The 27,674-nt window shown below is 45.7% G+C and overlaps 1 protein-coding gene across 2 annotated transcripts in view; it reads right to left on the reverse strand.

Moving 5' to 3' along the window:
* The window catches only part of tpcn3 (two pore segment channel 3), a 76,103-nt gene that overhangs the window by 5,890 nt on the left and 42,539 nt on the right, over nt 1–27,674 (reverse strand). For both annotated transcript variants that reach the window (XM_015954385.3, XM_054751755.2), the window contains 8 exons: nt 18,382–18,526; nt 18,078–18,263; nt 7,769–7,833; nt 7,579–7,666; nt 7,427–7,496; nt 6,627–6,843; nt 5,990–6,080; nt 3,602–3,715 (listed from right to left, as the gene is read on the reverse strand). In XM_015954385.3, the coding sequence (XP_015809871.3) occupies nt 3,602–3,715; nt 5,990–6,080; nt 6,627–6,843; nt 7,427–7,496; nt 7,579–7,666; nt 7,769–7,833; nt 18,078–18,263; nt 18,382–18,526 (976 nt within the window). The remainder of the gene's footprint in view (nt 1–3,601; nt 3,716–5,989; nt 6,081–6,626; nt 6,844–7,426; nt 7,497–7,578; nt 7,667–7,768; nt 7,834–18,077; nt 18,264–18,381; nt 18,527–27,674) is intronic.

Consider the following 27,674-nt stretch of genomic DNA (forward strand, 5'->3'; position numbering starts at 1 on the left):
GCTCTGTAATTGCAAACAAAGGCTTCTGTACCAAGTATTAATACTGATTTTCTCAGGTGTTCAAATACTTATGTGCAGCAGTGCAAAACAAATAAATTATTTACAAATCATACAATGTGATTTCCTGATTTTTTTTTTTTTTTACATTCTGTCTCTCACAGTGGGGATGCACCTAGAATGTGAATTTCAGACCCCTCCATGATTTCTAAGTGGGAGAACTTGCAAAATCGCAAGGTGTTCAAATACTTATGTTCCTCACTGCAGCTATCAGGAGATTTTGGAGTACTTCATGCTTCCATCTGCTGAAAAGCTTTATGGAGATGAAGATTTCATATTTCAGCACGGCCTGGCACCTGCTCACAGTGCCAAAACCACTGCTAAATGCTTTACTGACCATGGTATTACTGTGCTCAATTAGCCTTCCAACTCTCCTGACCTGAACCCCGTAGAGACTCTGTGGGATATTGTGAAGAGAAAGTTGAGAGATGCAAGACCCAACACTCTGGATGAGCTTAAGGCCGCTATCGAAGCATCCTGGGCCTCCCTAACACCTCAGCAGTGCCACAGGCTGATAGCCTCCATGCCACGCCGCATTGAAGCAGTCATTTCTGTAAAAGGATTCCCGACCAAGTATTGAGGTCATAACTGAACATAATTATTTGAAGTGTAATAATCTGATTATTTGGTAATCAGGATATTTTCTTTTTTCGTAGTCATAAATGATAATGACCCGCACTTGTATAGCGCCCATCAGAGTAAGGACTCCAAAGCACTTTACACTACAGTGTATCATTCATCCATTCACACACACATTCACACACTGATGGGGATGAGCTACAATGTAGCCACAGCTGCCCTGGGGCGCACTGACAGAGGCGAGGCTGCCGAGCACAGGCGCCACCGGTCCCTCCGACCACCACCAGCAGGCAAGGTGGGTTAAGTGTCTTGCCCAGGGACACAACAGCAGAATTCTCTGTCCGGAGCCGGGATCGAACCTGCAACCTTCCGATTACTGGATAACCCGCTCAACCTGTTGAGCTACTGCTGCCCCGATATGCAATATGCAACAGATTTTCTTAATTAATATGCTCTGAAGCATTGACTACATTTCATTTTGTTATTAGATCATTTCATTGCTCTACAGAAAGATTAAAAATGGGAAAAAGAAACTAGGAAATCCATGTGATTATTTTATGATTGTAAGCTGAAACCCAGGTGTTTAATTTTTGGCTGATTTATGATTTTCGCGAGAAGTGGGCCAAGGGGAGAGCGAGAGGAGAGAGGGAAGACGCACAAAGGAGGGTAGTCGGATGGCCACGCACCGAGACCGAAGGAGCTTGAGGAGAACTTAAAAAAAACGGCTGGGTGCTGAGTCTTATCCAGCCTGGATGATTGATCATCCTAGGAGCGACGGTGGCACAGGAGTTAAGTGCTCGCCTTGCAATCGGAAGGTTGCAGGTTCGAGCCCCGCTCAGTCTGTCGCTGTCGTTGTGTCCTTGGGCAAGACACTTAACCCACGTTGCCTGCTGGTGGTGGTCGGAGGGACGGGTGGCGCCAGTGCTCGGCAGCCTTGCCTCTGTCAGTGCGCCCCAGGGCAGCTGTGGCTATATCGTAGCTCATCCCCACCAGTGTGTGAATGTGTGTGTGAATGGGTGAATGACTGGTTGTGTTGTAAAGCGCCTTGGGGGGTCCCAGGACTCTAGAAGGCGCTATATCAAATACAGGCCATTTACCATTTACCATTGTTCTTTACGCCAGAGGATCGCAGAAGAGTTCGTGGCCGATGTAAGTGGTGGAGGAGCGAGTTTTAACTGGTTTCAGTGGCGGTCGGAGGAGCTAAGCGACACTATAGTTCCGCTGCAGCTGTCGGACGATTTGCCTCGTGGAGAGCAGCACGGGAGGAGTGTGACGCACGGATCCAGCCACTCACCTGCATCGTGGGAAGAGTCAGGGGAGTTGGGACCTGGTGCTGTGTTTTCTGCGATTGTGGGGACCAGGAAATTGCTCAGACTGGTAGGATTAATGTTTCCATTAAAGGATACAAGCTCCAACACATGCCACCAAACTTAAAGGCAAGCTTACATAAAACATTAAGAGTGCACTCTAAAACTTCTAAAAACTAAGAGAAAACTAAACACAGTTTAACTTACTTTATTTGGAACTGGGTATTTTTTGTGTTCATTATTCTCATTTGATTAATACAGAAACTTAAAACTAAATTTTTTTGTGTGTGAGTGCTTTTCTTTATCCAGTTGTACACTGAAAAAATTAGTGCTTTCCCACATATTGTTGTTTTGCCTTGGGAAACCTCTGTCGTGTGGCGGGGTGAGTACTCCTTCTTCTCTACAACATCTTTGTGAGATCTTCATTCCAGGAGAGGGCACTCACCAGCTGCGGAGCATTACCGATCAGCGGCAGCTGCAGATCCTCAAATCAACCGCAGCAGAGCTCTATTTAAGAGGAGAGGGAACCACTTCACATCGCTGGATGATTAACTACTCACGGTAGAATCTTGCCACTCAGTTCTTAGGTTTTGCTTGGTCTCTGCTCAGACATTCGTGCTGTCGCAGGTTTTGGATTTATCTGGTTTTTTGTGCTTGGATTCTGGTGTTTGGACTCAAGTTTGTTTCATCTTCAGGATACTTGGAATCGCTGAACCATTGTTGGATGTACCTACCTGGAAGTCACCATAACCCGCCTGGATTACAATTCTCAAGGTTCGCCTCTCCTCCTGCTCCACTTGCTCTCTGCCGCCATCATCTGGCTCCCTCTCCTGGAAACACCCCGTCACACCGTCTGCCCTCCCTGCTGGCTTCTGGACTCTTGCCGACTACTTCGGACTTGGATATCTCCAGGACACTTTTAGTTAGGTTTAATAAATCATTGTTTGAACTTTCTGCCTTGGTCCTGTGATGGTTCTTCATGTCATGGGTTAAACACCTTCCCAGGGACATGACAACCTCTGGAATCAAAGTTAAACTTCTAGACAGTTTCTATACATTGGAACGTCTCTTTCGCCACAACCGTGATTCGAGATTAAAGGGCACTTACACCCAATAGTTAACACCATATTATATCGAGTCGGGTGGTAAAAGGGTTACAGTAGGTTGACTTTTTTGTATTAAAAACATTTTTCTTTTATTGGTCGGATGAAATATGCTAATTTTTTGAGATAGGAATTTTGGGTTTTCATGAGCTGTACGCCAAAATCACCAATATTAGAAACAATCAAAGGCTTGAACTACTTCAGCTGTGTGTAATGAATCTAATATATATGAAAGTCTAATGTTTATCAGTACATTACAGACAATAATGAACTTTATCACAAAATGCAGTTTTTTTGAGAAGGACCTGTAATTATGTACGTAAAAATGATTTTTTTTTTTTTATTTTAACACGAGAACATGCCAGGCCCCCTAGACAACCTGGATCGTAACAGTGGATTTAAAAAAAGGCTTGAAAAGGCACATTCAAGGAGACTGATGACTTACAGCTTTCCAAAATAACAACAGAGGAAAGAAATTGGACCAAATTTGTCCTTTAGATACATGAGATAGACATACATATATATTAAATGAAACCGGTTGTCAAGGTAACATACTGTGCCACAGCAAGCTCCAGTTCCTCAATTTTCTTCTCCAGAGATGTCTGCAGTTGGCTTTTATCCACAGAGTACTCCACAAAGAACGCCTCAAGGACAAACGCCACAAAGATACTGAGAAAAGATGGAGAGAGAGCAACAGAGAGCACGTGAACAATCCCAGAGGGCACTGGAATGATGGGTACGGGGGTTACCTTCAAAAGGTTTTTGCTCATCCATGAATGCACAGGTAGAACTGACTGGAATTCATAAATGGGCAACAAGTTTAGCATTTTTACAGCCCAACTCTGGGTCAGGGTCCTTGGATCTGTCTGGTGCAGAGAAGGTGGATCAAACTATTTACTCTAGAAATATGTGGACGTGATCTAACAAATGTGTTTTTATTCAAAGCTACTATAGCAAATCTGAAAACAAGCTAGGTTTTGAACATGAACACAGTCACGAAACACTCACCCCTTCACTCAGATATCTTCCTTGGATGTACACAAGTACGCATACTGAGAGACGGACACTTTAAATGGTGGGGGGGGGGGGGGGGGGGGGGGGGACTATGGTAGTTTGTCCTAAAGCTGAAGAGGAAGCAGCGGCTGCTTCTCCTCATGATATTAATGAGTGGAGAACCTCTCACACCAGTGGTGTTCTGTTGCTACATACATGTGTGTAATGAGTGGAGGACCCAGGGAAGAGTGGCGAAACAGACAACCGGATGGTCCAGAAGGTGTTATTGGGCAGATTTCTAGATAAATGCAAGAGAACCACTTTATTCTTTTTTGTTTTTTAATCTACACGATATATTTATAGCTATACTTTGTAAGAATCAGTGCGTTTACATGCAGCCAGTAACCCTTTTAAAACCCAAATATTCACAATAACCCGGTTCCGCAGGTCCATGTAAACACCGCCAAAGGGTAACCCTTTTCTAACCTGAATGTTTGGTCGTGTAAACGCATACCGGGATATCCCCATCAAAGTGTGTGTTCTGCGCATGCTCTTTTCGCAAGGAATCTTGGTCTTTTGAGTAGCGAGACGTCTTGTATGCGCCAGAACACCGGAAGTAAACAACAAGTTGGGAGCAACATGGCGAGTCGCGGCACAGCACCACACTTTTGGAGTGACGAGGAAACTAAAGCGCAAACAAACGCGGTCGCTATCTCTTCCGAACTGGGAAACATGTTGTCGTTTTCACGGATACCGGAACAAGAAGAACCGGAAATGACGCATATTGCGTCTGGACGTAGTCCATACGTCCTGACGCTACCCCAACGTCCGCATTTAAATCGGGTTATGCAAGTTAGAGGTAACTCTTTCTATTTATGCTTGTAAACGGGTTATTCTGATCAACTCAGAAACCCGAATACCGACCTTAACCCGATCATAACCCGGATATTGGCTGCATGTAAACGTAGTCATTGTTAAGAGGCATGAAAAAATGCTTAAAGCTTATTTGTTTTCCAAATTAGCTACAGCAGCTTTAATCGACACGTTTTTCACATGATACATATACGATGACACAGACTGCAGCTCGTGCTACGATGAGATGAGGACAAGAGGTCCACAGCAGGAGAATTAGGACTGGAGAATGAGCACTTCTACAAATTAAATCAAATCAAAGCTTCTTTTGTTTTGGTAAATGCTCAACATTCCCCTAAACACTTAGCCCGGCCTGCCCGACTCGTCCTCGGTTTAATTCTGCACAGAGAGAGAGAGTCTGGTAACTCAGAGGCAGAGAGGCACATGAGGGGCGGGACTAGGCAGCTCAAAATTAACCAATCAGAAAATGGACGGAAATGCCGACTGTACCGCTGTAGTGTTTTAGTTGTAGTTAAAAAATGGCGTCTGGCGACAGCGCAAACATCCTTTTTTTTTTAGAAGAAAGGCTTTTAGAGCTTCTACTTGTTGTTTTAAAGACATTCAAGTCATTTAGAACAGAGGAAAGAGCCGCAGCGAACTCCGCCGCTGTCTTCATCGTTTATGAGAAACTGAGCGTCGCCGTGAGTGACGTCCACGACGCTGTAGCTTTTTAACTGTAGTGAAAAATGGCGTCTGGCGACGGCGCAAACTTCTTTCTTTAGAAGAAAGGCTTTTAGCGCTTCTACTTGTTGTGGTTTTAAAGACGTGTCCAAGTCATTCAGAACAGAGGAAAGAGCCGCAGCGACCTCCACTTGTCGCCGTGTTTATGACGAGCTTGGCGTTGTGGTGTGTGATGTAAGCTACTCAGCGCTGATTGGCTCGGTTCCTCAGGGGGTGGAGTTATTTAGGGGAGTTCCCAGACCCTTTTTCTGTGCAGAATTAAACAGAGAAGGAGTCTGGCAGGCCAGGCTACTCAACACTGCGATGGAGCAGGTGAAGTATAGCAAATATCTAAAAGTCACATGTCGCTGGTCTTACTTGATGATGACAATCACAACTACAATGTGAAAGAGGACAAAGAAGATCCTGGCTGACACGTGGGTGACACTGGCAAAACCATCGCTGAGCAGTGAGGAGCAATTAAGGAATCATAAACAAACTGTAGGAAAAAGTGACTGAAGAGGGTTTTTAAAGAGCAAGTCACCCCCTACCAGATTCTTCCTCTACTCCTACTTCCTGTTTGAAAAATGCAACAAATGCTGTTGCCTAGCAGACTGAGAGGGTGGAGCCGCAAACAAATACACACACTCACGACATTGTGACATCATAATGTACCATTTAACATCATAGGGTACCTCTTAGCCAATAGCGACGGCAGATTTAAATTCAAATGCAGTGCAGAGTTTTTACCTGACGACGGTGCAACACTGACAGTTTTAGGCAGAATATTTAAATTTTAACTAAGATGCACTAAAGTGCCGAGATATTGACTACACGTGTCTGCAGCACGGTCAGACACTCATTTATATAGTTTATCAGCAAAAAAAAGTTCATTTGGAGTGACTTGCTCTTTAAGGTTTCACAAGAATAATCTGAGGGTTGTCAGAACGTCTGAAAACTGACAGAAGTCACGAGGGACTAAACCCAGGAACAGCGAGCGTCTAGAGAAGGATATCATGCCACTGGTTGACCACAGTGAGCTCCACCAGCAGGATGAAGGACGACACCACGTTGTTGAAGTTGTTTTTGCAGTAGCCAAGTTGTGCAAAGGAGTGACCCTTCAACAGGGGGTTTCCACAGTAGGCGTGTTCTGGGTGTGTGGAGTTGTCAAAAAACTTCACTTTGTTCTTGAACAGTTCCATTCCCACTATGGCGAAGACGTAATACACCACCTCAGGAGGAGGAAGAGAAGGGCGTTAACTTTGGGTTTTTATTCTCGTCCACAGACCGTTCCATCAGATCAGAGAACCAGTTAGATCTTACTCAGTGTCATGGACGTAATTTTCACTTTAGAAGTGGGGGGGACACGGGGGGGGGGGGGGGGGTGTCTTTACAGTATGCTCTAATAGGAAACAGGCTTCAACACAAACGGTTGTTTTCCGCTTGGTCCTAGAGCTCAACCAGTGTCAACTTAATATAAAGTAATATTGTTTTTGGATGGTAAAAAGTGCAGGGGTCATAACTTGACTTTGGAAAAAGTGGGGGGGACATGTCCCCCCTGTTCCCCCCCAAAATTACGTCCATGCTCAGTGTTGTTATCACATCCAATTTGCTTTTTTCTTCAGATGTTACAAAAAGACTTTAATACTGCTGTTCCACTTAACAGAACTTGTTGCAACTATCTTACACTAAACTAAGAGAGGGAAAATGAAGTTGATGTTGCTGTGGTTTGTTCAGCACGACTGTGGGATTTTTAAAAGAAGCTGGTGTCCTTTCAGAGGTCTGGCTGCAAGAAAACCACAGCAACCTACTTACAACAATGAGCTGTCCAAATGTGAGAATCGCGGGTCCAATCCGGATCAACGTATTGATGATTATACGAAACCTAACAGATTGCAAACCTTTTTGTTAGTAATAACCCAAAACAGTGGGGCAAAAACATCCCAGAAACCAAGAGCCAGTCACACCTTTTGATGCTGTCCACCACCCGGATCAGTCTGAGGACTCGCAGGACAAAGACGATGTCCAGGATCTGGCGGCTGGTGTATCCCGCCGCTGCATCAGGACAAAATACTTTTTATTTTTACGTATAAAATGATGACTATGATGTCATTTGTCCTTCTGTCGTTGACAAACAAGAACACAAAAGGCGCTCACACGACTTCAAGGCAGAGTTGATGATCGTGGCAATAAGAGCTGAGAGGACGATGAGGGTGTCAAACCTGGAAAAAAAAGGATAGTACATTCAAAAGAAGACATTTTAAAGAGTTTATCATTTTGTATTCACATCACGTCGATTTGGAAACAGAAACTACGACCAAACCATGAATGTCTTAAAAGAACTGGACACTGCCCGTTAGGTCACCCTGCAGCTAAAGCCGGGCGTACACTGTGTGACTTTTTCTCTCGTAGCACTCAGCTTCAGCTCAAACTGTACGACTTCCTCGCAGGGCGGATCTCAAGAGTCACGTGCTCACACTGCACGACCCAGTTCTCGCATGCGACCTGACTGCTCACGCTGTACGTCTGGTAGCAACACGTCAGACCTAAAAATAAGCTAAAAATAGCAGTTTTTACTCAACACGTCAGACGTTTTTGTCTTGTCTTGCCTGTTGTCCTTCGGGAGTGCTGCAGGAGGACACACAGGGGTTTATGGGGGTTGGATGAGGAAAACAAAATAAAGAAAGTAAATCTGTGTCTTGTGATCAGTTTAATTTGACATGAACACGACAAACACGCTTTCTTGACAATCTTTGTGAGTAAAAAAACGTGTAGAAACAAAAACGAACAGCGTGTGTTATTAGGGAAATAGCGGGCGAGCGGTGTTGATGCAGGATTGCGCATGCGCCGTGAGCGGTTCTGATACTTTTTGGGTCGCAGCTGCCCGCAGCGCCGCTTCAACAGTGCGATACCCTCACGAGGGACGAGCGAAATATTAAACACGCCAGAAGTCCGTGCGACCTCACGATTGCCGATCGGTAGCTGGTCACGTGGTGTTAATCGCCTCTCGTAACCCCCTGTACACTACACGACCGCTCGGCACAAAACTCGCCCCGATCTCGTGGATTCTCGCACGAGTGGAAAATCGGCTCAAAAAAGTGAAAAAGTCGCACAGTGTACGCCCGCCTTAAAACAGAACAAAACTTTTATTTTCATTAACTGTTCTACATCAAAAGATCCAACAACAATAAAATAAGGGATTTTGTTTAAATACATGGGCCTCTGAGGGTGCAGACAGAGGGCCAACAGATAAAACAATAAGTGAACAGCAGAAAGAGGTGGAACCATAAACTAGTGGTTGGTGTTCTGGGTTAACCGTCCTAGGTTCAGCATCCAGTTCTGTTAATTCATTTGTGAAACTGTGCTGAGAGTAATTCTGGGTAAAAGTCGCCCAAATCGCATGGCTCACACGCAGCAAGGTGCACAAGTAGAGAAAAGAGACACGGCAAAGTAACTAATAAAGACTTGCATTTAGAAACAGCTGCAGCTGCAGCAAAGTCCCAGTAGCCAGTTCATCTGATAAACTAAAGACACTGAAGCCACAAAGTTGAATATACAGTTCAAAGCAATAGTTCAGATCTTCATCAGGGGGCTGTGGAGCGATTAAGAACTAGTAATATCTTACCTGTTGTGGAAGTTTAACCTACTGAAGTGCTACAGGTCTGTTGCTAATGTCTGCAGAAAATAACTATAATAATTTATGTGCAAAACAACAAAAACTTTAATCAACAATCATTTCTGAATAACTGAAAATATAAAAATCAATCAAATCCATATTAATGCTCATTTCCCTTTGGCGCCTGCCGGTAGCATGCTGCTAACACAGCCACTAGATGGTGGTAGAGCGCATAAGTATTTTCCTAACCAACATGGTGCTTCTTTCTGTATTTTTCAAGCCTAGAAATTTAGAGGAACCGTAGTTGTTGCAGAAGATTTAGCTCTGCGGGTTGGTCTAGCCACTTTCCAGTGTAGCCTCAGCAGATCTATCATTGGCCCGAACAATTTTAGGTCCGGCCAATCACAGCACTCTTATGTTTGTAGCCGTGTTTGTAAAACCAGCTCAGTGGACTAGTGGTAGAGTATCCGCCCTGACACTGGGAGATCAGGGTTCAGTTCCTGGTCGGGTCATACCAAAGACCTTGAAAAAAATGGGACCCAATGCCTCCCTGCTTGACACTCAGAAATAAGGTTGGATTGGGGGTTAAACCACCAAATGGTTCCCGAGCGCCGCCGTGCCTGCAGCTCACCGCTCCCTCGGGGGATGGGTCAAATGCAGAGAACAAATTTTGCACGCACATCAGTGTGTGTGACAACTAATGGGACTTAAGCCTGGTTTATGCTTCTCCGTCAGCTCCGCAAGGGACAGACACGCACGGATTGACGGAAGCGTTTTGCTCTCATACTTCTCCGTCTCCTGGAGAGTGTTGCAAAGCAATTGCCCGGCAGGACCACAGAGGACGTAGCGCTGTTCTGTGGTATCCTGTCATGTATCGGTCCAAGATCGTGTGTTTATATTGTGTTTTTTGTGTATATAAGAGACTTTTAACACGGACATATTTGTCTCTCATTCTCCTCCACCTCTTCATGGGCTCGCCACCTCTAAACCCACGTTTCCTGTCATTTCCGTCCACAAAAAAAAAACGTTTGCTGCGCATCTTTTCACTCCTCCAGTCACGGGAGGATGAAACGTTCATATTTTTAGTTTTTTCGCCAGGTATTCTTCAAGCGTCTCCTTGTCTGCCGCTAGTTAAAACTCAGCTCTCTTTGCAATGGCGGCGCTGTAAACAACAGCGGCGTCCTGACCAATCACAAGCTTACGTAATCCGTTTCGTTCGACGGATGTTTAAAAAAGTGGGCTCGACTCCGTACGTACTTGCGTGCCTGCCGGAGCCCTACGCAAGGACGGATAATGGCGTTGCGTGTCTCCGCACTGACGCAGACGGAGAAGCATAAATCAGGCTTTAAACTTGTGGAGAGACTTTGGGCGGGCTCAGCACCTGAGCTGCAATGGAGTAAAACTACAAAGGTCGAGTCGCCTCCGCAACGGTACTCATCTGAAATACCGTTGGCATCAACTTTGGACTATGTAGACTTGGGCTTAAAATTTAATCAAATATATAAATAGAAATATAAAAAAATCCTAAATAAAAAGCCCCCAGCTGTTAGCTCATTAATCAGATCTGATGCATGCTGGATCTGGGCGCTGATGGATAGAATTGCTGGAATGTAATTTAGAGCGGGAACGTACTGCTAATATCGGAGATTTCGGATGCAGCCAGATATAATCCGATAGTGTTTTTGGGCCGATGTCCAATATCAATATCAGAACGGGACATCCTGAGTCATTTTACACAGATTTATTGTTCACATGAACTCTTAATCTAAAGACTCAGATCAGGAAAAACAATTCCTGGAGAATTTAGGAAAATTTTAGCTGGTGGATCTTAACACAATAGCTGCTGCTGAAACATGGTTGCAGATTATTACACACTGCTTTAGTGGCTGAAACTTTCATGAGTCATTCTGCTTTCTGAGGGTCCCGCCTTACTGGAAACGACAGTCTCATGCACAAGAATATATATAAGGAAGTAAAAGGACAACTTTTCAGTACAGCTGGAAGATGCGGCATGAGTACAGGGGTACGATAAACAAACTGAAGAATGAGTTTAAGTTTAGAGAATGACACAAACATTAGCCATCACAAAAATGATGCCACTTTGAATTAAACCCAGAATATTCTGAGAATTGATCAGATGAATTATAGTTCATCACAACGCTCCTCTTTGATATGGGCAGAGATTTAAAAGTGGGAAGACTTTGGAGGATGGTCTGGTGTCAAGAAGGGCAGTAAGAAGGCCAATTATCTCCGATCAAACCACCGAGAACAGACCGACGTTCTATTAAAGGTCCAGGGATCAGACTGCTAAGGACCGGATTGGAGCATCTGAAGAAGAAAAAGTGAGCGCTCCCATTAGTCCTATGTCACCGGTACAGAAATGGGCCATTCCCATCTGTACTGGGTCGGCCCGGGCCCGGTAGCGTAGGTTGTTTACATATCTGGGTGGCCTGGTATTTTTCCGGGCCAACCAAGGCTCATTCTCAGCCCTCTTCTCGACGGGGTCTGCTTCAGGCCGACCAGGGCCAACACACCCACTGCTGACAGCAAATTCACACCTTCCATTAGAGCAAGCCTCTGATTGGTGGGTAGAATCAGCCCACATGGGCTTAAGAGAAGGATGTGTGGAATCAACCGGGCCAGGCTGGGGCCGACTGGGGCTACCCGGCCCGGGCCGACCCGGTACAGATGGGAATGGCCCTTTAGTCCCATTCATCATCACACACTGGTGACTTCACATCTCAGGTGTAGGTGGACTGCAGAGTCTTGCCCTGAAGGGGTGGCTCTCCTGGGTTGTACCACGCGTTTGGGGAAACTAAACAACAATTACACAAAGTAAAGGTCTGGACAGTCCTCACCACATTGGACTGCATAAACGGCGCCACTAAGACAAAACACCCAAACAGAAGCTCGGTGATGTCGTTTATGCAGTCCAATGTAGTGAGGACTGTCCAGGGGTCTCATTTATCAAACGTTGTGTAGAATCCTTACTAAAACGTACTTAAGCTCAGCAAAAAAAAATGCTTACGCCAAGCAGGTTTGTGACTATCAAACATGGAGTACGCACAGCTGCACGCAATCTCCGCTTCATAAATCAGAAACTATCTACAAAGGTTTTCAGCTGCTTTTTAGTCACATCCCGCCCTCACCACGCCCACTTACTGCCATAAATAGTCAATGCAATGTGCCTTGTGGATCTCATGCATATACATAAGCCGGCTGTTGCAGCGCTCCGCCAATGACATGGAGACCGTAGATCAAGGCAGATCAAGGAAGCGCTATTTCACAGAAGCAGAAATTGAGGTACTTGTGCGTGAGGTGGAGAAATGAAAGGAAGTGCTTTTGCAAAACAAATAAGAGAAAATCCACGGAGTGGCACAGCGTTGCTGAAGCCGTCAATGTTGTGAATTCTTCAGAGAGATCTATGGCGGATATAAAAAAAATGGTCCAATCAGGAGTTCATCTCCAGACTCCCGGGTGAAAGTCACGTGCGCTAACCAGTCAGCCAAACAGGCATCTCTCTTGTCCAAGTAGCCAGGGCGCATGATCAATCGTGTCACAGTGACAGGACACACACACTGTCACAGACGCATGACGTTCTGTCTCAATCTGTCCCGCACTGATATTCTGCATTGCGTATTGTGCGCTTCAGGCTGTGTGTGAGTGTGTGTGTGTGTGTGTGTGTGTGTGTGTGTGTGTGTGTGTGTGTGTGTGTGTGTGTGTGTGTGTGTGCATGCGTGTGTGTGCATGGAGGGTCTTGTTCTGTGTGAAAACGAAGCAGTACAAGTGATAATGCTGCAGGATTTCATAATTGTATCCTTCTCAGCAGCAGCACTGCAGGTGCTCTCCATGTCCAACATGTGCGTAAGCCAGGTCCTTAGTCAACTTAAAGTTGCGCACATTTTCCCGCTAAGTTTTCTTTCATAAATCCCAAAGTTTGCGTGGAAAGTTGCTTACGCAGTTTCCCGACCCCGTATTGTGCGTAAGCAAGCTTGATAAATGAGGCCCCCGATCTTTACATCGGGGAAACTAAACAACAATTACACAAAGGCATGGCACAACACAGGAGAGCCACGTCTTCAGGTCAAAATGCTGCAGTCCACCTACAGCTGAAGGACAAGGGACACACCTATGAAGATGACAAAGTACACATTCTGGACAGAGAAGATAGATGGTTTGAGAGAGGAGTAAAAGAAGCCATCTATGTCAGACATGAAAACCCCACTTTAAATAGGGGAGGGGCTTAGATTTCACCATTCCAGCACCTATAACGCAGCTTTGAATCTCATTCCTAAGCAGTTTTAGTCTAGGTCACACCTTCCTGCATCTAATCAACACAACTCCCTCTCAATAGAGGCCAACGACTCATCGTATGTGAATGTGTGTGAAAGGATGAATGATACAATGTAGTTACTCTGAGAGGCCCTATACAAGAGCGGGTCATTTATCATTTATCGGGGGGTACCCAGAGTAGTTTCTGCTCGTTAAATAACAATAGACAGAAATTAAACATCAACATGTTGGGTCCAGGAAAAGCCAGACCGTAATCCCACTAACTAGAAACTGGTTAACAGCAGGTCAGGGTGAACTACAGAGGTAAAAACAAAAAACTGATCCAAAAATGATGACTCAATGAAAGGAAATGTTGTTAAAATCCTCTAAAAGGAAATGCTCATAACTATATTTAAGTGAAAATCAGACAAAAAACGTTGTCAAACTTGTGTCATTCTAAAAACCTTTGGCCAAAACCTTAGGCAGAATTCATAGCAGGGTGTTGCATTCAACAGAACACATTTTAAAATTTAAAAAGTCTGAAAGAAAAAACTCACGGCGTGAGAAAACTGATGGTTTTTATTCAAACAAGTTTGTTTCAAAATGCTCCAATGTTTTTTTTTAATCTTAAAACCAATTCTGTAGTTTTTACTCTCAAACTTTGGGACTTTTAAAATGAGCTTCATATTCAAAAGCTGTTTTTCTCCCTAGTGCTGAAAAACAAGAGAATCAGTCAAACAAGACGGCTGCTCCAAGCATCAAAGAGCTGCACTAAGCTAAAAAAACAACTAAAAACCAAAAACAGAGAAGCAGCTAATAAAAAGATGTAAGATGTCATCACATACCTTGTACTAATAATCTGGGCTGTAGGTAAGCTGTGTGAAATCGATGCAACAGCTGAATGAATTTGCAAAATGTGTTTTTTTTAAATCAGAAAACAAAAAAGTAAACAAGAGTGTGCAGAAGAGCTTCTTTATCCAGTTCTAACAAAAGTCACCCAAACTCATTGAAATATTCTCTCATTGATTCTTCATGAACCAATCACATGTCAGTTCTCCACCAAGCTTCATCAAGGATTCAGGGTTCAATTTCACGAAAAACATAAAAGTCAGTGATCTTACCTCTGGTTTGGATTTTATCTGAGTGAGCAATATGTGAGAAAATACAGGACAGGGTCTCAGAGTGTTTACATGTGCATCAGTAAACTGAACTATTGCCTTAAATAGACCGGATTTTTAACATATATGTACCCCCAAATTCCACTACCTCCGCTCCGCTCCGGCACGAACTCCAGAGCAAAATCGGTCCCGTTGTAGTCAATCAGAGCAATTCCACTACTGCGGCCGTGCTCCGGCAGTGCGGCGCCGTGCGCTGCCCTCTGTTCCGGCGTCCGGCAAAAATAGAATCGATCCTATTTTCGCCGGACGCCGGAGCACCTCCGCAGTAAATGAAAAGAAATCACAACCGCCCAACAGGAAAAGGAGCAAGCACAACTTCCGTTTTTCACAATAAATCGATAAACAAAAGGCGTTTTTTGTTTCATATGCACAGGTTTAACAACTTTTAACAACTATCAATGGCGGCTGAAGTTTAAATGCACAAAAGTAAGCCATAAATACAGTTTCCACTATCAAAGTAGTCACACTTTGTTGATCCAAACACTGCTGATCTCTCAACACAAATGATGGGCAGATTAAACAGTTCATGCCGATGCTTCTCCCACACAACGGGTGTTTGGATATAACTTCCGCGTTTATTGCTCGGACTGTATCGCAAGATCTTGAAAATCCCGCGCATGCTTGTTTGCGCACCTCGGGTCTCCGCACCGGAGCGGAGCTGTTGTAGAGCAGGTACCAAGAAAAATTGAGTTCGGAAGCGAGCGGCTGCGGAAGGCGGGGGCGGACCGGAGCGGAGGTAGTGGAATGCGAACTGGTTCTAATTGAGCAGAAACTCCCTGATAATGCGATTGGACTACCTATGCATGCAAATGGTTCAGTTGAGCAGTGATCAGTTGTACACTCATCTTCATGAAGTGCCAAGACCACATGACACCATTGCCACAAAGCAACCTATATAACGCCATCAAACAGTACAGTACGTACCGAATAAGCTGTGCTGCAACGTTGTTGTCCGTTCCTTCGGCCAATGTGCATATGCTGTTTGAACTTCGTCTGCTTCACTCCTGCCAGCATTTGCTTACCATTTGTGCTGCTATAAGCTAAACAGAAGAATACCGACACAAAGGGCCCCCTGAGGGACGCGGGTGAACACCTTAGCCAAATCCACAAAAATATAAAAGAAGATTGGTTGGGCAAAGTCTTCCATGACACCCATAAGGGTAAAGATCTGGTCCAGTGTTCGACAGCCAGGAGAAAAACCACATGAACCTCCTGAATCTGAGGTTCGACAATCCGAGGGACCCTCCTCTCCAGAACCCCTGAATAGACCTTAGCAGGGAGGCTGAGGAGTGTGATCCCCCTGTAGTTGGAACACACCCTGCAGTCCCCCTTTTTAAATAGGGGGACCACCATCTTAGTCTGCCAGTCCAGTGAACCTGCCCCCGGTGTCCACGCGATATTGCAGAGCCATGTTAGCCAACACAGCCGTAAAACATCCACAGCCTTAAGGAACTCCAAGCAAATGTCTTCCACCCCCAGCGCCTTGCCAATGAGGAGTTTTCTGACAACCTCAGTGACCTCAGCCGCAGATATTGGAAAATCCAACCCAAAGTCCCCGGACTCTGCTTCCTCAGTGGAAGACGAGCCATTGGGATCGAGGTGGTCTTCGAAGTACTCCACCCACGATCCACAACGTCCTAAGTTGAGGTCAGCACCACACCGTCCCCACCATAAACAGTGTTGGTAGCGCATTGCTTTCTTCTCCTAAGGCACTGGATTGTGGACCAGAATCTCCTTGAAGCCATGCGAAAGTCGTGTTCCATGGTTTCACCAAACTCCCCCCACACCCAGGTTGTTGCCTCTGCGACCACCCGAGCCGCATTCCGCTTGGACTGCCAGTACAGATCAGCCACCTCTGGAGTACCACAGGCCAAAAGGACCTGATAGGACTCTTTCTTCAGCTTGACAGCATCTCTAACCGCCAGTGTCCACCAGCGAATACAGGGGTTGCCGCCACAACAGGCACCAACATACCTGCGGCCACAGCTCTGGTCTGCCGCCCCAACAATGGAAGCAAGGAACAGGGTCCATTGGGACTCAATGTCCCCCGCCTCCCTGGAATGTTTTGGAAGTTCGGTGGAAGGTGGGAGTTGAAGCTTCTTCTGACAGGAGACTCTGCCAGACATTCCCAGCAGACCATCACAATAAGTTTGGGCCTTCTAGGTCTGACCGGCATCCTCCCCCACCATCGGAGCCAACTCACCACTAGATAGTGGTCAGTTGACAGCTCCGCCCCTCTTTTCAACTGAGTGTCCAAGACATGCAGCCGCAGGTCATATGAAACAACAACAAAGTCGATCATCGAGCTGCGGCCTAAGGTATCCCGGTGCCAAGGGATATACACATATGCACACCTTTATGCATGAACATGGTGTTCATTATGGACAATCCATGACTGGCACAGAAATCCAATAACAAAACACCACTCAAATTCAGATTAGGGAGACTGTTCCTCCCAACCACACCTCTCCAGGTCTCACTGTTGTTGCCCACGTGAACGTTAAAGTCCCCGAGATGAACGAGGGCGTCACCGGAAGAAGAGCTCTCTAGCACATTCTCTAAGATCTCCAAAAAGGGTGGGTAGTCTGAGCTGCAGTTTGGTGCATAAGCACAGACCAGTCAGGACAACTTACAAGCTTGTAAGTGAATGTGCCTTGGTTCACTTTTGCTTGTGTTGCTTAATCTGAAGGCTACAAGCTAGGCCGTTTTCCATACCTGACCCACAGCTCAAATTTCAGCATATGTGCTGCAGCAAGGTTTATGACCCCAAGCTGAGACAAAAAATTAAGATTGCTCTTAAATTGTTGTAAATTTATCTGCAATAAGATGTGTTAGACACATATGTTTGAATTGTTATAAGGAAGTTATGCCAGACGCACCACTGAATAACTGCAGCAGTTGTGAAATGTTTACGATAACCGTGACTAAAAAAGACGTATTTATGGAAATCAAGATGAAGTCAATTTATAACATTATATTACTAGAAGTGACACACCAAGTCATGCAGGTGCAAATAAGAAGTCTATTAAGTCTTTTATTTAAAAAATGATGTCTTCTTCAACAGAACTGCCCTGTAGACGGACATCTGTAGCAATGAGTATGTCATGTTCTTTATTGTCCAATAGCTTTAGGAGACAGTTTGAAAGACTACCGTAGATTACACCCCACAACTGAGCTCTGACATATTCATATATATAGGATGGCTTGCCTGGTTATTTCAGGCCTGGATCCTTGATGAACAGAAATCGTAGGAAATCTGATAAATATTGACATATTTTGTGCCAAATCTTGTATCTCCAGAACTCTGGAGTTGGTAAAAGTCACCATAACTGACAGAATATGAGCAACGTGCCACTGTAATCTCTGTGTTGATTTAAGAGTAAACTGTGTACACCCTCACCAGTTCCAGAAGCTGTGTCTGGAGAAAAAAGACCTGGGCTCAAACACATAAAGCTTCAACAGGATCTCCAGCATGTAGAGTGCCAGGAAGCCCCATTCTGAGTTGGAGATCAGGGGATTCTCCTCATCCAGACCAATGAACACTGCATTCACCAGGATGATCAGGTCAAAAGCAATCACAAAGCCTCTGAATACACACAAAAAAGGAATGTTTTGTTCAGAAAGTGCAACAAAATAATTCATCTCTACAGTTGTTCATTCATGCTTCTAGACGACAATAGGTCACTGAGTTCTGTGCTCCTCACCGGTGTTGGACCAATCGGCAGATGAGCCGGCTCGGGGCTGACAGGTAAATGGTGGGAAACAAATTTTGAAGTGGGTGTGGTCTTGACTTGAGTGTGATCACCTCGATGTTCAGGAGGTCAGCTAGTTGGACAAACGCCACCTTGCCTTAACAGAAACAAACATTAGAAAATTACATCAAGCCTGTAAACAAAATTATTTTTTAAAAATCATTAAGACGTTGTTAGCATTAAGCAGTGCTGCAGTATGTTTACTTAAAAACTGTAAACCAAGTCTGTGAACAGGTGAGAAAGTACACATTTGGAGTACACGATCTCAAGTAAACGCCTCAAAATAAAAACTAACTTTCTTTCATGGCATGTTGGGACTTTCACTTGACTGTTTTCACACAATCACAGTAGTTGGATCATTTTGGGATATTTTTCGTTTAAATGTGTTTAATCAATACATTTGCACTGGTCTCTAGTAGAAATGAATGCCTTGTAAGGCTGGAAATATGCTTGCTATTTGCCAATGCTTATGCATGTTTAAAATGGCTGCCATGCATAACTTGAGTTGATTCAAAGGGTCGTTTTGTGCGTCCCTCGAAATGATCACAACGCGGTTGAATGCTGCAATATATGAGTAGCCAGTAGGTGGAGCTGACAAAGCGAGCAATGGTAATTTCGTCTCTGGTTTAGAGGTCTTTCATACAATATACGACACCGCTGCTATCTTAATATCTGCCGTGATCTCAAAATAAACTAGTTACTGATCTCTTCTATTCACATCATGTTCGCTTTGGTTGTACCCCACTAACCCAGCTCTATCTGGTCTGAGTACTCTATTGTGCCCCCCAGCCGAATCCTCCAGTACTACGTGTAGTGCAGTGCCACACAGCAGCTAGTGCGTGAACAAAGACGCAGCCTGCGCCGACAAGATGTTGAAAAGCAAGTATATTCCAAGATCTTGCAAGGTGGAAATCCTTCCCGATATCACTCATGGGGAGGGTTGCTACAGTTAAAATGATGGTCTTACCCAGAATAAATTACTTATTTTCAATGATCCCAAACAAACCACCAGCTGACTGGTTTAGATCTCTGGACTCCTCAATTACCAAATTCCTTTGGCAGGATAAACCTCCACGAATTAGCTTAAAAACGCTTCAGAAGACCAAAAACAGAGGAGGACTGGATTTACCCAACTTTTATTATTATTTCCTAGCCAACAGGCTGCAATATATACCAAGATGGTTGCAAGATAACCCACTAGATGAGTCCTGGTTAGATATAGAACAGACACGTTGCAATACGATAAAGCTTTCAGACTTACCATTTATTAGCTCAAGCATAAGAAAACACGGAGGCTTCAAAAGTATTAGTATCAGCACCTCTCTGACAGCATGGTGGGAGTATCTAAAAATGACAGAACCTTCACTAGTACTATGCAGACGCACACCTATCTGGAATAATCCTGATATTTTGCAAAATAACAAAATGATGAACCTTCCGGAATGGAAAAATAAAGGAATCCTATACCTGGAACACATATATGAAGGATTGGACTTCATCCCATTTAATCAAATAGTCTCCCAATTTGGAATAGATAATAGCTTTTTAGAATATCACCAAATTAAATCTGTAGTTAAACAAAAATTTAAGCTTAATAAAGTAGAATTACAAACACCACTAAGGGTATTAGACTTCTGTAATCTCAAACACCCCAAACTACTGGGGTTTGTGTCTTCTGACACCTGTACACACTACACAAACAACATTCCTGACAATTACATCCACGCACTGTGGTCCTGTCCACCTGTCCAGGATTTTTGAGGTAGAGTGTGTGAAGACATGTCAGTGTCTGAAATGGCATACCCCAACTTCCCCCTCTCTTTGTTTACTGGGAAATCTGGACGATGTCCCGAGTTAAAACACCTTTGGTTCACGTGGTTCTGACTGCCACATGCATCGCTAAGAAAATCATCCTCATGAATTGGAAAAATAGATACACTCTTTGCATTAACCAGCATAGAAATCTTTTGTTAGATCATATCACACTTGACACAGCCTCTGCTTCCATTCCAAGTCAATGTCTCTGGGCTCCTTTGATTGGTTCAATCACATTGAGATGATAGGTGGTCCTTGATATTGTCCTGAGGGATAATGTGGGTGATGGGGTGGAGGGTCTGAGTTTGGAGTATCCGTTCAGTCCCTGGAGGTGGGTTCACTGGGGGGTGTCTGGGGCTGGGGGGCTGCCGCCCCCCTCTGGAGGCGCTTGGGTTGTCTCGGGGGGTGGACTGCTGGCGGTTGTGAGAAAGGCCCCTTGGGGGGTCTCGGCGGCAGCCATGGGTTGCTGCCTGGTGGCTGCATCGCCACTGAGTAGGTCTGGGTGGGGGCTCAGGGTGTGGGGGCGGCGGGCCCTGTTTGGGGATCTGGACGGGGACTTGGGGATGAGGTCCTGACTCGTAAGCTGCCGGGAAGAAGGCAGGAACAAGCGGCAGTGCATGGCTCAGGCTCAAGGGCCTCAGGTGGACCTTGGCTCCTCTGGAATAATATCAACTCTGTCCCATCACGGGGGAGTGGGATGTCCAGGAGGGGGAGCACCCAACCTTACCTGGATATCTTGTGTCTTAAATATTCTGGAAGTTGTGCAAATGCAAGGACGGGAGTAGATACTCTGCTGGGGTGGGGCTGGGTTGGTGCCCTCGGACTCCGTGAGGCTCTGCGATGCTGCTGCTTTGGGCCCTGGTGAGATGGGCTGGGATCTCCATGCCCTGGGTGGCATGTTGGGAACGGAGGTGCCTATTGGGGCCAGTGGGGGAGCTGGCTCCCTGGAGGGCTTAGGCTAACCAGCCATTCCTCCCCATCCCCATACAGTTTTCTCCTCCTGCTCCTTCACATCATCACACAATCATGCACATAGGACCTTGGCGGGGGGGGGGGGGGGGGGGGGGGCAAGTCAGGGGTGCGGGTATGGATCCCATTTCCGCATTTCTGTGGCAGCCTGCCCCCAATTTTATTTGCAACTTAAACACTTCCACCAACAACATTCCATGCAAACACACACTTAGGGCCTTGGGAGTGAGCACACTCAACAGCATTTGGCAAGGGGATCTTTCAGCCTCATCCCGAGTGCCGGTGCCCACTTCCAATTTTAAACTGCTCCAACCCCTCTTTTCCCCCGGAGCCGTCAGCAGCAAGATACTGCAGCAGCACGTCTTGCTCGCGTAAGCTGCTGCTTGGCCCTTCCCACGAGACGTGAAGCAGCAGTGGAGCAGCTGTCACCGACTGAGCAGAAGTCACGCAACATTAGCAAATCACGAGTGACTTTGTTAGTAAACAACAACAAGCAGGAGAAAACTACAACATGGCTCCAAATGGTTTGTGTTTTACGTTCTGTCCGTGTTATTTTAAATTATATTATAACCTTTTTTTAAAGTAAAGCAACCAGAAGGCAGTACGTTTCTTTATTCAGAAAACCTCGGGAAGCTTCGCTCCGTTTCTGCGTCCGATTTCCTGTCTTTCCTTCCCCAAAAATGTCGAACTTGACCCGTTTGAGAGGCGTAGCATGTAGAAAATAGAACCGGCGCGTAAGGGCTGCGACATGCTGCTCCTGAGACGCGGCCGACTCGCGCTGCTGACGGCTCTGGGTGGAAAAGGTTCTGTTGACCACAGCGGTTTCTATCAGCAGCTATGACGTGCTGCTGCAGTAACGTGCTGCTGACGCCTCCGTCACGGCTCCGGTGGAGAGGAGGGGTTAGACACAGAGGGCTGTGGGGGGGGGGGGGGGGAGTAGGGTTGTGTGGGTGCATCAGCTGGCGTAGGCCAGACGATGCCTGCACTGCCTGCTCACCACCGCCATGGACTACACCTCATCAACACGCACTAACACTGTATTGGAGCAGGCGGAGGGAGACTAGGGGCACACCTCCGTTGTCGCTTGGCTTCCCCGGGCTAGAGGCTAGGAGGGGAAGCTGGCCGTCATGTTGGGGTTTGGGGTGGTGGGATTCTTTGCCCGGCGTTGGGTGGGGGTGCCTGCTCATCATCACCCCCAGCAGAAAGGGGCGAACTCTGGGAACCGGTGATGGTTGTACCCATTGTGCAGCAGTACCGGGACCAGAGTGAATAGGGTGTGTATGGGAAGCGTGAGTGAGAGTCTAGTGTTCATTTCTGTAAGTCTTAGGTTGTATGTGCATGTGTCAGCATGAGGGAGGGAGTGTGTGTCAGTGTCTGTGTATGGCTGTATATGTCAGGTGGGGTCTTGGACTCCTCCCCTCTCCTCGGACTTCTTGCGCTACTAAACATCTTAGCCTACCCTCCCCCTGCCACATTTGGTGTGGAGTGTGGTGCCTTGGTCTGCTTGAGTGTTTGCGGCTCTCGGGTCAGGGGTTTAAGATTTTTGGAGTCTGTCTGATCGATCCCGGTGGTTGCCTGGTGGGATCTGAGTCCCTGGGCTCTGTTGGGTCCCCGGCAGGTCACCCCGGTGGCTGCCTGGTGGGTGCCTGGTGGGATCTGAGTCCCTGGGCTCTGTTGGGTCCCCGGCGGGTCGCCCGTGGGTCCCAGGTCACTGGGTTCCGGGCTCGGTCGGCTTGGGGGTGGGAGGCTGCGGGCGGGCCTTTGAGCTTGCCGCTGATATCTCCTGGCACTCTGCCGGCTGCTGGTTGGGACTCCCCGGGGCAATCAACTGTGCCTCTCGAGGGGGGCAGGGGCTTTTCTGGTTACAGTCTCCCTGGGGTCCCTGCGCTCTGGGACAGCTCCTGGATCTCTGGGACTTGGAGCTCCCTCCATCTCTTACACATATTTGTGGGCAGATCTGTGGCCCTTCACACTCACTATTGGATGCTCCTATAGAGAAACCTTACATTTTCAAGCGCGTGTACACACACAGGTGCTCACATGGTGCTCTCATGAGTATGGACTTGGGCATTTTCAACACATGTCTTAAGGCTGTCGTTGGCACTAAATGCACTGTGATTTATTATTGTGATTGTTCAGTAAAACAATGTTGATTTTATATTTCCTCACAAGGTTGACGCAGTGATAGCTTGCTCCTGTTGTATTGTTGTGTGTCCCACTTTTTTTGGTTTGTTTTTCTCTTTCTGCAGGTCTAGAAGCAGACTCTTGTTCATTATTGATTGTTTACTTTTGTGGGCGTGAAATGTACTACGTGACACTTAGCTTCCATTGTGGTAGAGGAGTTCTTTCCACCAAGCCAAATTGGGATCACTACAGAGTAATTTTAAAGACATTTTTGCTCACAGTGTTAGTTGGATTCATTCACTTAATGCATTTTATGCTAAGCTAAAGCTTAAGCAGTAGAGGGTGGGCTGGTTAAAAATAGTTTTTTTCTCACTTATCTAACTCCGGAAATTTGTCAAAAGACAACATTTAAATTTTGGGTAGAATATCCCTTTAAGATCTGGGTAGAATCACAACGTAAACCCTACTGTTCTACAATTTCACTGAATTCAGCATTTCTCAAGACCGGTTGAGATGATTAGATTCTGTTGGGATAAAAAGTAAATGCTGCTAAATGTGTGAACATGAATTTACATGTTACGCACATCCGAGGTGTACTGGATGACAGAGCAGTTTGACTTCCTCCATGCAGACAATAACTGAGAGGAAACATGAATCAGCAGTGTGAGGAGGATGTGAACAAAGCTTCTCCTTTAAGAGACTTAAATGAAAGCAAACAAACTTTTCGGTTATTTGTTTTAAGTAACTGAAAGACAAAGATAAAAGATTTGCCAAAGATGCAGTTTCAGGTTCCCACAGAACTCTAGACGTTCTACATCTGAGGTGTGCTTGCCAGAGAAGGCCTGACTGCCATTGGGCACCGAGACGAGTTACTCAGGCTCCTTGTGAGACCATATGCTGATGGGGTTGGCTCTGGGTCCTTTTGACTCTTGGTCAGCTTGCTTCTTGCCTAAACCCTCTGTCGGGAATCTTGGTGCGAACTTTGACCCTGGATTCTCATGTCAGTTCTCTTGTTTGTATTTTTTTCATCTTAGGAACATTGCCAAGCTGAGACCCATTTGGTCCCGCTCTGAATTAGAGATTGCTATTCACACCTTCACGAGTTTTGTGCACTGCCCGCTGCTCCTCGTTTCACATCAGGCGAGAATTTCCAACGCGCGCTTCTGCTCACGCGTACTGTTTGTGCTGTAAACAAAGAATGCTTTCAGAAATATAAATTATTGTTTATTTTTATCAGTTTACAAAATATAAAGTGAGTTACCCCAAACATCCAGCCAAAACCATTAAAGCTCCAGTGTGTAATAGTAAACTTCTGTGTATCCTATTCACAAACGTGCCCTTTTCATTAATATTTCTCAGCAACATCAATATACTAAGTATTCCCAACAAAGTTCCTTCTCTTCTCTTCCCGCAGCTTGCTGTCTCTCTCCCAACACACTCCATCACTCGTCCACTAGCCGGTGGCTGAGTCAGCATTGTTTACTCCATCTCTTGTCGAGCGAGCGCTCAGCCTTTCTGGTGGTTCCAAGCCAGAAAAGGCATATGTGAGCAAAATAGCATCACATAACCAGCAAGAGAAGTGCTGTGAAGACAGAGGCTGTCCAATTATCCCTTTAATGCACAAAAAGGTGCTGCGAGGGGCGGAGATGCAGGAGATGTGACATCTGAGCGCGTGCACCGTACGCAGCAGATGAGATGCTGCCTCCTCTTCAGAATCATGAGGAGAAAATAATCCGTCCAGTGTAATATGTCTGAACCTGAAAGAGCTGGTGAGGCTCTTGGGCTTGAACGATAGATTGGGGAACAAAACAACAGAGCCTTCGTCTTCCTGAGAAAAGATTGGGCCAAAGAAAGGGGAGCCAGGTCGCCCACTCTCTTAAATGATGTCAGAGCCAGCAGCAGGTCGGTTTTAAAGCCTAATTTATACTTCTCTGTCAGCTCTATGAGGGAGAGACATGCTCGCACAGACGGAGACAACTTGCTCTCATACTTCTTCATCTCCTGGGGGGTGTTGCAAAGAAATTCCCCGCCAGGACAACAGAGGGCGTAGCGCTGTTCTGTGGTATCCTGTCATATATCCGATCCAAGATAGTGTGTTTGTATTGTGTTTTTTTTTTGTATTTAAGAGACTTTTTAACACAGACATATTTGTCCCTCATTCATGCGCTCGCCACCTCTAAACCCACGTTTCCTGTCATTTCCGTCCACGAATAAAACGCTTACTGCGTATCTCCAGTCAAGGGGAATAAAACGTTCATAGTTTGAGAGTTTTTCCGAGAGGTATTCTTCAAGCTTCCCCATGTCTGCCTCTAGATATCCTCGGCTCTCTTTATGTTTTTGAGGGGGCAATGGCGGTGCTAGACGACAGTGGCGTCCTGACCGATCACAAGCTTGCGTTCTCCGTCTCGACGGACGGATATTTAGAAAAGACAGCTCGACTCCATCTGTCCTTGCGAGCCTGTTGAAGAGCCTTCAAAACCAAGGATAAAGCCATTGCGTGCGTCCATCCCGACGCAGACGAAGTATGAATTAGGCTTAACCCTTATATAACCCTTTAATTTTCTAACGTTTTGGTCTTTTGAGCACATAAAATACACTAAGGTCGTATAAGGGTTAAGAGATAGCCTGAGTCAAATCGCGTAGAACCAGAGCCGTGTCCCAGTGGGGCACTAGTGAACAGGACACAGGTCTGTGACACCCTTCAGAAAGTGTTTAGTGAGGCGATGACTGTAAACAGATCTGTCCCCGAACCCTTGGTGACAGGAGGAAACAGCTGAAGCATACAGGTCCTTCTCAAAAAATTTGCATATTGTGAAAAAGTTCATTATTGTCTGTAATGTACGATAAACATTAGACTTTCATATATATTAGATTCATTACACACAACTGAAGTAGTTCAAGCCTTTTATTGTTTCTAATGTTGATGATGTTGGCATACAGCTCATGAAAACCCAAAATTCAAATGTCAAAAAATTAGCATATTTCATCCAACCAATAAAACAAAAATGTTTTAAATTAAAAAAAAGTCAACCTTCAAATAATTATGTTCAGTTATGACCTCAATACTTGGTCGGGAATCCTTTTGCAGAAATGACTGCTTCACTGCGGCGTGGCATGGAGGCAATCAGCCTGTGGCACTGCTGAGGTGTCATGGAGGCCCAGGATGCTTCGATAGCGGCCTCAAGCTCATCCAGAGTGTTGGGTCTTGCGTCTCTCAACTTTCTCTTCACAATATCCCACAGAGTCTCTATGGGGTTCAGGTCATGAGAGTTGGCAGGCCAGTTGAGCACAGTAATACCATGGTCAGTAAACCATTGACCAGTGGTTTTGGCACTGTGAGCAGGTGCCAGGTCGTGCAGAAAAATGAAATCTTAATCTCCATAAAGTTTTTCAGCAGATGGAAGCATGAAGTGCTCCAAACTCTCCTGATAGCTAGCTGCATTGACCCTGCCCTTGATAAAACACAGTGGACCAACACCAGCAGCTGGCATGGCACCCCAGACCATCACTGACTGTGGGTACTTGACACAGGACTTCAGGCATTTTGGCATTTCCCTCTGCCCAGTCTTCCTCCAGACTCTGGCACCTTGATTTCCGAATGACGTGCAAAATTTGCTTTCATCCAAAAAAAGTACTTTGGACCACTGAGCAGCAGTCCAGTGCTGCTTCTCTGTAGCCCAGGTCAGGCGTTTCTGCCGCTGTTTCTGGTTCAAAAATGGTTTGACCTGGGGAATGCGGCACCTGTTGCCCATTTCCTGCACATGCCTGTACACGGTGGCTTTGGATGTCTCTACTCCAGACTCCGTCCACTGCTTCCGCAGGTCCTCCAAGGTCTGGAATCGGTCCTTCTCCACCATCTTCTTCAGGGTCTGGTCACCTCTTCTCGTTGTGCAGCGTTTTCTGCCACACTTTTTCCTTCCCACAGACTTCCCACTGAGGTGCCTTGATACAGCCCTCTGGGAACAGCCTATTCGTTCAGAAATTTCTTTCTGTGTCTTACCCTCTTGCTTGAGGGTGTCAATGACGGCCTTCTGGACAGCAGTCAGGTCGGCAGTCTTAACCATGATTGCAGTTTTGAGTAATGAACCAGGCTGGGAGTTTTTAAAAGCCTCAGGAATCTTTTGCAGGTGTTTAGAGTTAATTAGTTGATTCAGATGATTAGGCTAATAGCTCGTTTAGAGAACCTTTTCATGATATGCTAATTTTTTGAGATAGGAATTTTGGGTTTCCTTGAGCTGTATGCCAAAATCATCAATATTAGAAACAATAAATGCTTGAACTACTTCAGTTGTGTGTAATGAATCTAATATATATGAAAGTCTAACGTTTATCAGTAC

Source organism: Nothobranchius furzeri, chromosome 7 (genome assembly GCF_043380555.1).
Source record: "Nothobranchius furzeri strain GRZ-AD chromosome 7, NfurGRZ-RIMD1, whole genome shotgun sequence".
Taxonomy (NCBI): Eukaryota; Metazoa; Chordata; class Actinopteri; order Cyprinodontiformes; family Nothobranchiidae; genus Nothobranchius; species Nothobranchius furzeri.